Source organism: Hyla sarda, chromosome 11 (assembly GCF_029499605.1).
Source record: "Hyla sarda isolate aHylSar1 chromosome 11, aHylSar1.hap1, whole genome shotgun sequence".
Lineage (NCBI taxonomy): Eukaryota > Metazoa > Chordata > Amphibia > Anura > Hylidae > Hyla > Hyla sarda.
Window position 1 is genome coordinate 82,261,244 of NC_079199.1, and position 11,318 is coordinate 82,272,561.

Here is an 11,318-nt window from a genome sequence, read left to right on the forward strand (position 1 = left end):
GATCTCCATAGACCACAATGGGCAAAAATAAAAAATAATAATAATGTTTTAGATCTAGCCCATTCATTCCTATCCACCAAAAATAGACCCTGGAGGCTGACTTCCAGTACCCTGCTGTTTAGCTTCCTACTTCATTTGACACAGGATCTCCATAGACCACAATGGGCCATTGAATTCAATGGGCAAAAAATCTCAATATTATAGATCTAGCCCATTCATTCCTATACACCAACAATAAACCCTGGAGGCTGACTTCATACTCAGCCTCCAATGGTATTTTGACTAAACAAACCTCAAATGTTTAATGGGTTAATTTGTTGGTGTATAGGAATGAATGGGCTAGATCAGTGTTGTTCAAACAGTGGCCCTCCAGATGTCGCAAAACTACAACTCACTCACAGTCCAGGCATGCTGGGGGTTTTAGTTTTGCAACATCTGGAGGGCCACAGTTTGAAGACCACTTGGCTACATCTATCTTCTACAATCTTCACTATCACCAATCTCTTCTTTCTCCTGCCCTAATCTAGCAGCCAAACATTACCATGACACCCTAAAGTCTACCCTGGATCAAATGGCACCCTCTAAAACACGAATCTCCCAACACAGACGGCAGCAACCCTGGCACACGCTAACAACCTGTTTTCTCAGGCGATGCTCTAGGTGTGCTGAACGTCTCTGGAGGAAAACTAAGACTTCTTCAGACTATCTGCACTATAAATTCATGCTTAAATCCTAATACTCCGCTCTTCACCTCGCCAAACAAACATATTTTACCTCCCTCATCTCCTCTCTGTCTAACAACCCAAAACACCTTTTTGACACGTTCAACTCTCTCCTTCGGCCTAAAGTACAGACCCCAATCACTGATCTCTGTGCTGAAGACCTGGCCAAATACCTCAAAACTAAAATCGATGAAATTCGCGATGAAATCCTCTCTCAGTCCCCTAAAAGTTCTGATCCAATTCCCAGCCACGTCTCCTCTTCATTACAGGCTCAAAAACTGAGAGTGATGGAGGATGAGGTTTCCAAGCTCCTCTCCTCCGCCCGCCCCACTACCTGCTCTAGTGACCCCATGCCTTTACACCTCATCCAGTCTCTCTCTCCTGCTATCAGCTGTCACCTAACTAAAATCTTTAACCTCTCCCTCTCTTCTGGGGTCTTTCCCTCCTCCTTCAAACACTCTATCATAACCCCACTATTGAAAAAACCATCTCTGGACCCTTCCTGTGCAGCCAACTATCGACCCGTCTCAAATCTCCCCTTTATCTCCAAACTTCTGGAATGCTTGGTCTACTCCCGCCTTATCCGCTATCTCTCCGAGAACTCTCTCCTTGACCCCTTACAGTCTGGTTTCCGCTCCATTCACTCCATTCACAGAAACGGCCCTAACCAAAGTCACTGACGATCTTCTGATGGCCAAATCAAATGGCAATTTCTCTTTACTGATTCTCTTGGACCTGTCTGCGGCTTTTGACACTGTGAATCATCAACTCCTCCTCAGTAGTCTCCGCTCCATCGGTCTCAAGGACTCTGCTCTCGCCTGGTTTTCCTCCTATCTCTCTGGCCGCTTCTTTAGCGTCTGGCTTTTCTGGCTCTACTTCTTCTCCTCTTCCCCTTGCTGTCGGGGTTCCCCAGGGATCGGTCCTAAGTCCTCTACTCTTTTCACTCTACACATCCCCGATTGGAAAAACAGTCAGTGGATTTGGTTTCCAGTACCACCTCTACGCTGATGACACCCAACTTTATACCTCCTCCTCCAACATCACCCCTGCACTCCTACAGAATACCAGTGACTGTCTCTCTGCCGTCTCAGACATCATGTCCTCTTTATATCTGAAACTAAATCTTTCTAAAACAGAACTTCTTGTCTTTTCTCCATCAACTGATACTGTACCTAACCCTGACATTTCCATCTCGGCATGTGGTACTACCATAACTCCCGGGCAGCAGGCTCGCTGTCTTGGAGTTATACTTGACTCTGATCTGTCTTTCACTCCCCATATTCAGTCTCTTTCACGTTCTTGTCACCTGCATCTAAAAAACATTTCCAGAATCCGCCCGTTTCTCATTACTGAAACTGCTAAAACTCTCATTATTGCTTTGATTCACTCCCGTCTCGACTACTGTAACTCTTTACTAATAGGCCTTCCTTTCTCCAAACTCTCCCCTCTTCAGTCCATCCTTAATGCCGCAGCCAGACTCATCTCCTCTCCAGCCGCTACACCGACGACTCCTCCCTGTGCCAGTCACTACACTGGTTAACAATTCAGTCCAGAATACAGTACAAAATCCTCAGTCTCACACACAAAGCTCTCCACAATGCTGCACCTCCCTACATCTCCTCTCTCATCTCCGTCTACCATCCTACACTTTCTCTCCGATCTGCTAATGATCTCACACTAACATCTTATATAATCCGAACTTCTCACTCCCGTCTACAAGACTTCACTCGTGCTGCACCGGTTCTCTTGAATGCTATCCCTAAATCCCTCAGACTCAACAACAACATCCATAGTTTCAAACGTGGCCTAAAAACACATCTCTTCAGACAGGCCTACAAGTAGTCTCTAATTGGCCTCAACATATCCCCAACATATCCCCAACATATCCTCAACATATCCCCACACCTCTTGTTTGAATAGTTATTGTGTAATTTTATGTCTGATACTTGTCTTTGTTTGTACCCCATAATTGTAAGCGCTGTGGAATCTGTATGCGCTATATAAATAAATAAATAAATAAATAAATAAATAAAATAAATAAATCTATAACATAGTGATTTTTTGTCTATTTAAATCCAAGGGCCCATTGTGGTCTATGGCGATATTGTGGTAAACTTGTAAGAAAGCTGAACAGCAGTGTCCTGTTAGTAATGTGTATGGGAGACCCTGGTGTGGGTTCAATTCCTCTGTTGATATAGAGGGAGATTTATCAAAACCTGTCTAGAGGAAAAGTTTCTGAGTTGCCCATTGCAACCAATCAGATTGCATCTTTCATTTTTCAGAGGCCTTTTAAAAAATGAAAGAAGCAATCCAATTGGTTGCTATGGGCAACTGCACAACTCTTCCTCTACACTGGTTTTGATGAATCTCCCCCATAGAGTTCTGTGATTATACTCATATTAGTTTGAACTTTTGTGAACTAGGTCAATTGAATACAACACATTACCTCCTTTTTCAATTAACCTAGTTGCCCATTTATGGTATCCAATCAACCTAGTTTCCACGGTTCAAAGTATCAATTGACCTATATCTGTCAAACCTAATTAAAGAATAATCACACAACTTGAGCTGAACCCAGTAATTGAACCCACACCAGGGTCTCCCATACATATTACTACCAGTACCCTGCTGTTTAGTTTCCTACTTCATTTGACACAGGATCTCCATAGACCACAATGGGCCATTGAATTCAATGGGCCATTGAATTCAATGGGCCATTGAATTCAATGGGCCATTGAATTCAATGGGCCATTGAATTCAATGGGCCATTGAATTCAATGGGCCATTGAATTCAATGGGCAAAAAATCTCAATGTTATAGATCTAGCCCATTCATTCCTATACACCAACAATAGACCATGGAGGCTGACTTCATACTCACCAAAATGATAATGTTTAATGGGTTAATTTATTCCTAAATTTCTGTACTTTCCTATTTTGTCTGTAGCTTGATGCATTGGACAAACATTTTAGCAGGAACTGGTGGGTTTGGATAAAACAGTCCCCCATAGGGCTACTGTAAGTGGTCCCCAAAATTTTTTGTGACACCCCTATGTCCATTTAATATATTGTTCAAGAGGATTACATTTTTTTATTGTATACAATTTTTTATCTTTTTGTATTCATTTTTAGAAACGAAAAGCTCTTCTGGAAAGACTAAGAAAAAAGGCAGAACTACATGGCGAGCTACATGAGCACTCTTTCCAAAACGATCCAGAGTGGCCAAGCATCAATGACATCCCAGGTGACATAGTTACATAGTTGCATAGTTACATAGTTAGTACGGTCGAAAAAAGACATATGTCCATCAAGTTCAACCAGGGAATTAAGGGGTAGGGGTGTGGCGCGATATTGGGGAAGGGATGGGATTTTATATTTCTTCATAAGCATTAATGTTATTTTGTTCCAGGAATGTATCTAATCCTGTTTTAAAGCTGTTAATTGTTCCTGCTGTGACCAGTTCCTGAGGTAGACCGTTCCATAAATTCACAGTCCTCACAGTAAAGAAGGCGTGTCGCCCCTTGAGACTAAACTTTTTCTTCTCCAGTGCCCCCTCGTCCTTTGGGGGGTGTAACCTGGAACAGTTTTTCTCCATATTTTTTGTATGGGCCATTAATATACTTATATACGTTTATCATATCCCCCCTTAAACGTCTCTTCTCAAGACTAAACAATTGTAACTCCTTTAATCGCTCCTCATAGCTAAGATGATCCATGCCCCATATTAGTTTAGTCGCGCGTCTCTGCACCCTTTCCAACTCCGCAGTGTCCCTTTTATGGACAGGTGCCCAAAACTGAACAGCATATTCCAGGTGAGGCCGTACCAATGCTTTATAAAGGGGGAGTATTATGTCCCTGTTCCTTGAGTCCATGCCTCTTTTGATACATGACAATATCCTGCCGGCTCTGGAAGCAGCAGCCTGACATTGCATGCTATTCTGTAGTCTGTGATCTACAAGTACACCCAGATCCTTCTCTACCAGTGACTCTGCCAGTTTAATCCCCCCTAAAACATACGACGCATGCAGGTTATTAGTACCCAGATGCATAACTTTACATTTATCCACATTGAACCACATTGAACTATAATGATCCAAGAATTGGGAATACACATTGGTGCAAGTGCCAAAATTGCAAAATTATGCCAACAAGAGATGAGAGCATCTGCTGCCAGGAGGAGGATATTCTTAATCCCCACTTTGATAAAGGACTAACTTGTATTCTACAACACGAGGAGTTATCCATCCACTGAACTTTTTTCTTTAAATCTCAAGTTGACTAAGTGCCAAAGAATTGTTAAAAAATCGCAATAGGTAATAATATTGTATTGTATATTAATTTTTATATCTTTTTTAGAAACATTTTTTTTTTATGTTTTTAAATATTACTCTCTTTTTTTGACCTTTTCATAAAACTTGAAAAATTAAAAATGTGCATATCAGCATTTCTCTGTGTTTACATGAACATAATTGCAGTTGCTATTACAATTCATTTTATTTTTTATTTATTTTTTTGTGTGCAAATAATTTACCAATCTCAAAGTACATTTACACAAACTTTAGCGTATACGGCTGGGGGAGATAAAACCGGGGGATCACGTATCCCTGCCATATGCAACCATATGTTAATTCCTTTCTATGAGCCGACCGGAGTGAAATGCCGATTATGGTTGGCTCATTTTTGCCCTGTATGCGCTTTTTCCACAGACCTAAAGCCATAGTCGACCATGGTTTTACTTCACCTTTTTAGGTACGGTTGAAAGTGCATACGGGACAAAAATGAGCCAACCTCACTGAGGATCACTCCGGTCGGCTCATTGAAATGATTTACCATACGGCAGGGATACGGTAGCACATGGTTTTAGCTCCACCACAGCCTTATGAACTCATGTAAGTGTAACAACATGATGTAGGTCTTTATAAGTCTTCCCCCACGATTGTGAAATTTGAATCTAAATCCACATATCTGTAAATTATTCATAATTTTTACACTATTTTAATCTTATTTTATTTGTAGGGTTATTCGCAAGTCCGCTTATAGATCCTACTCTTGTTTTGCGCATGAAATCCTTGGGCCTAAACGACGAAAGCCAATACCATCATGTGTTGTCAATTTTATTAGGTCTGAATTTCCAGATCCTGACGGGCAATATATTGGATTCCACTGGCCTGATGAATACCCAGCAAGTGACATGGCTGCTGATGTTTGATTCACTATGACACTTACTTTCTGCACTTTTCATGTTACTACAGTTTTACATTGCACTTTTATTGTTTACAATTTTTTTATGTTTATTTATCTTGTTATTTATATTATATTAATTAGTTATTTAAATTTTTATGGTGGTTATTTTATTTTGTCTATTTTAATCTGTCTACACCAGTCATTTCCCAAACGTGGTCCCTCGGCACACTGCTATTCCATTTGACACTTCCCATTGTTGGAGTTGATTTTTCCGTTGATTTTCTTATTTCCAGCCCTGGCATGCTCGCTGATGACTGACGGCGCAGGGTGGAAGGCAAGCCTGCGTGCGAACTGCGCACAGTGTCCCACTCCCCCTTGCGGCCCAGTGAGGCAAAAATGGAGCCATGGTGAAGAAGCTGTAATACCTACGGTGCCACCGTCACTGCGGTGTCACCCAGGTCACCCTCTACCCACCCCAACTGTCAACCCCCCCCCCCGTCCACACCCGTGTCACCATGTTCATCCTCCTGTCCTCACTGTCACACATGTTCCCCCTCCCCGTCAATCATGTCTACCCCCTATTCACATCTGTCACCCATGTACACTCCTCTACACCCCTGTTACCCAATTACACCCCTCTGTTACCCATGTACACTCCTCTACACCCCTCTATAAACCATGTACACTCCTCTACACCCCTCTATAAACCATGTACACTCCTCTACACCCCTCTATAAACCATGTACACTCCTCTACACCCCTCTATAAACCATATACACTCCTCTACACCCCTCTGTCACCCATGTACACCCCTCTGTTACCCATGTACACTCATCTACACCCCTCTGTTGCCCACGTAAAATAATTGCTGATCCTAATGTGTTTGTTTTGCATGTTTAACAGTGAAGAATTGTGTGTGGAATAAATAGTCAAGATGGCAACAATTCAAAGTAGAGAAGATATTATTTGTCAGTTGCTATATAAAGCAGAAATTTAAAATACATACCAACTGAAAAATAGATAATCCATACTCCTTGTATCTCGGCCAGCTGCAGCACCTGGCGTATGAGATAACCCCCGGTTTTCTATAAAATTTTACCTTGTTTAAAGGTAGTCTTATATGGCATATAAAAAAAATATTAGTTCCTTAGAAACTGAATATTTTTGATTTACGTTTTTTTTTAACAATTGATGATTAAAATTAATTTTCTGTAATGAAAACATTTCACAAAAACAAGTAGTAATAATATTTTTAAATAAACAACACTATAATAATAAACCATTAATAAAAAAAAGTATTTTTTACTCATGAAAATATACATGAATATGCATGTTAAACAATATAGCACATAAACAAGTATATAGCACATAACAAACAAGTAAAAAATTAAAATCTTGAGTGGTGTTTTTCAACCATTGATTGTTTGTCTGGTTTTTCAATTGGTGCTATATTAGAAGGCATTGTTGACCGGCAAGAGGTCCAGTCTATGGAAATGTTTCCATCGGCAAGTCCCATTACATCCTGCATGATTTTCGAGACAAATTCCTGAGTGGTTGGCTCATACACTGATCGTACAAACCACTCTTTCCGGGCTTTTGAATAGGCAAGATTGTACCTCGGTGTGCCTAAAGGTCCGCTAGTTTCAGTCTCTCTTGTAACAACTGCTTGCACTCTATTCACATTATAATTATGGTCAAGAGCAGCAAGCTGTGTTCGAGCATACACCCCGTCTGTACTAAAAGGAAGTCTTTTAGGCCTGTATTTTGTTAGTGAACTATGAAACACTTCCAGATCTCCAGTGTGACAAAAGTTGCTAAGATGTCTAAGGTCTTTTTGTAGTCTTGTATCCATGACAATTTTTCCAAGTTCAACATAACAGGCACTTTGTTTTTTTAACCATTTTCGGGTGGACTGAATGTCCTCAGGGAGTTGGTCATGATGACAAGATGATTCCTGACCATTATCATCCTTCCAAAAATGAACGTTGGTGACATGGTACAAGACAGAGTTCCATCTGTTTACAAGTTCATCTGGATTGCATTCACAAGTATTAGAACTCCACCATAAATGATTTTTAATTGGTCCTATCCATTCTGCAAAATCTTGGCAGTTTTTAGTTTTTTTTTTGCTGACGGCAAGTAGCTTTTTTCCAATAGATTTAGCTAAGTGCCAGACATCAAACTGGTGACCAATTGTTTTATATTCCTCACGCAGCATTTTTCTGATGGATACGTGCCGGTCAGTGCAAATGATGTCTATGTCCACTTTATTTTGCAGTAGAAATTCCAAGGCATTCTTGCACGCTGTTTTTTCAAGGGCAACAGAGGATAAACCAATACCGATTTGTTGAATGTTGAAATTCAATATTTTGTTAGTTTCTACATCCATCAATGTGTATATGCAATATTTTGCACTGTGCCCGGGTGAATCACATTGTCCATCTCCAGCAACACATACTGCATGTTGTGATATTTTTTCCATTTCTAATTTTTGATTAATTGTCCAAGAATTTTCAATTGCAGGAAATATATATATTTTTTGGATACGGTAGTAAGTAGCCTGGCTAATTTCCAAAATATTAAATATTTTTAGGAACTGTTGGATTTTGATGTAAGTGTTTCCACTAGTAATGATAGCAGTAGCTAACTGTAAATTTCCAAATGGTTTCTTTCCCACTCGGGGCTGGCTCTGCCATATGCGTTTTAAATGTTTGGCCTCGCATTCAGCAAAGACTGAAATATATGATCCCTTTGTTTTTTTATACACTCTTAGTATTTTTTTGTTGCAGGGTGGATTAGAGGTACAAGGCATCTTGTATAGTAATGTGTCCAAACAGCTTTCATAAACTATGAATTTTCTTTCTTCATGATGTGGTACATTTACATTTACAAATTTTTCACTCAGCACATGCTGACTGTCCTCTTCTTCGTAGTCTTCATCATCTGAATGAACTGAGTCTCCCTCATCATCACTTGAACTACTTTCATTTGTTGAGACTGGAGTTGTGATTGTTGATAAACTTTTATCTACTTCTAAAACAGATATAGGGGCATGCAGAGTAGATTCCTCCACAATAACAGTGACTTCAGGGTCTTCAATAGGTTGTATAGGTGAAATTGTCAATTCGGATAAAAGCGTGGCAGGTAGTAGTTCGTGTCTAGCTCTACAACTTTCTTGAAACTCAGGTACACTGTTAAGAGTTGCTGATCCAGTTGGTCCTATATTTTTTTTCGGAGTCGAAAATATTACACTGGCACCTTGCAATGGCTCCGAAGGCAGGTTTCCAAATACCAAGCTTTGTCTTGATTTTTTTTTTCTCAAGATTTTTTTTTTAACCAGTCTTCTGCATTGTATTTTTATAGAGAAAGTTGTAGGTTTTACTTGTATACACTGATTTCCGGTTCCCCAATTCCTGTCAAATATAGTTGCTGCTTCCTTTTTCGTTATCTCTGAGGCTTGTGGCTCCGTTTCAGTTGGGTTAACATGAGGTACAATATTTCGGCAGGTTGGGCACATTTCCCCTGGCTTTAAACCATTGGTTGAAGCTACGTCTTCATCCAATCTTTTCCTCTTTTGAGGATTCAGGATTTCAGCCTCAACTGCCTCGGCAGCTTGAACTTGTATATCCCGTGTAGGGAAAATACTAGGAACGGCAAAGGGGGTGAGCCTCTGTTTTCCTGTATTTGGATTAAAGGTATAGTCAGTAGTTTTAAAATGGGCTGAGCAGAGCCGATAATTGTTCGTTTTAGAGAGATGAATGTGGTCAACCAGTTCATCAATTTTGGGAAACTCTTGATCTGTAGCCAATAGCCATGCCATGATACGATCCCTCTCTCTTGGGAAGGAATGCATGATGATATTATGGTCGCCTTTTACGCTCCTTGACTTGCAACCGTTGACAATGCAGCCCGGCATTTTCTAAAGAAGAAAATGGAATAATGGATTTTAAAATAAATACTAAATATGTCTATATAAAAATATTAAAATTACATTATGTTTCTATTTTCTAGGAGAACATTTGAAAAATAATATTTATTGAAAAAGCACCATTCAAATAATAAATACAAGATTAATATGTTAGTTCACTAGTACAGTAATGTAACTCCTTCCAAAATTTTACAAAGCTTTCTAAATAATTTTAGTGCGGGAGCATTACATTATTGAACTGAGGCATAAGATAGTATCCACTATAATCTAAGAATGGTGCAGAATCACGTGGAATAAAATAGTGTCCATTAGTGGAAGATGTTCCCTATTGTGAATAGAGGCTAAAAAAATCTTTATAAATTATAGAGTAGTGTCATGTACTAAATGAAGATTGTAATTAACTATAAAACCCTTAAATACAGTAGAATATCTGAGAGCCTTTTAGTAATCTACTAAAACCACCCCCCCATATGATTTTAACCACTGTGCCATATTATTTCACCTTGATCCGCCACTATGTCTACTACTAATTTTCACCCTACTATTTCATTGCCCCTTTATTACCTCTGTGTGGCATGAAGAGGAAATACATTTATGTATCTAAAGGTTGTTGGGTTGCCCAAAGCAAACAATCATATAGCTTTTTTGATGAAAGAAGCGATCTGAACGGTTGCCATGGGACACTCTTCAGCTTCACATCAGGACAAGTTGTTCTAAAATCACCCACACTATATTTATGTATTACATAACTTTATGTAAAATTTTTATGCAAACCTGAAAAGCGGCTCTGATAAGTAGTAGACAATAAAGCAAAAGAAAAGAGCTGTTGATGAGTCTTCTGAAAAAAATCAAAAAAGGATAATGTCACATTGACACACAGAACTAAACATCATTTTATTACTTAGATTTTTGATCTATGTTGCCCAGCTTTTAAAAAATTTAACACATAGACACCATAGGTGAACTAAGCCTAAATAGACAAAATTTATAACACAACAAATGACAACTTATCACAAGTTAACCCTACTAATCGCTTTTGAAAATGGGGATGTGGCTTCCATAAATGTGTGTAGCCTAGGACTGCACACACCAATACCAAAATATTATACACATAGTAGTACACGCAATTACGAAGCCATTACCGTCTCACTTGAGAACTTAGAGCACGCTCCACTGATCACAACATCACCGCTGTCCAGCCAAATCAAGGCATTGGTCCCTGAACCTAGTCCAATAACACCACCATCTGCATTTTCCAGCAAGAGGCACATACTGGCAAACCTTCATTCCGCTTAAAACTTGGTTAATATTGTAACAGCACTGCAAGGGTAAAAGAGTTCCACAGCGGAGGACTCAAGTAAAGCAGTGCGCCCCTGAATAACTCAGTACTCACCCCCACCCCACTAAATATCACTCATACAGCAGGGCTGTGACGACAGGGTATATTGGGCAGAAAATAGAGGGACTGCAGCACAGCTACTAAAC

The 11,318-nt window shown here is 39.7% G+C and overlaps 1 protein-coding gene across 1 annotated transcript; it reads right to left on the reverse strand.

Moving 5' to 3' along the window:
• Nucleotides 1-7,292: 7,292 nt before the first annotated feature.
• On the reverse strand, nt 7,293-10,958 carry LOC130294901 (uncharacterized). The gene is made up of 2 exons (XM_056545049.1): nt 10,608-10,958; nt 7,293-9,824 (listed from the first exon to the last, which is right to left on the reverse strand). The coding sequence occupies exon 2, from the start codon at nt 9,819-9,821 to the stop codon at nt 7,293-7,295; it is 2,529 nt and encodes an 842-aa protein (XP_056401024.1). The 5' UTR covers nt 9,822-9,824; nt 10,608-10,958.
• Between the last annotated feature and the right edge of the window lie 360 nt (nt 10,959-11,318).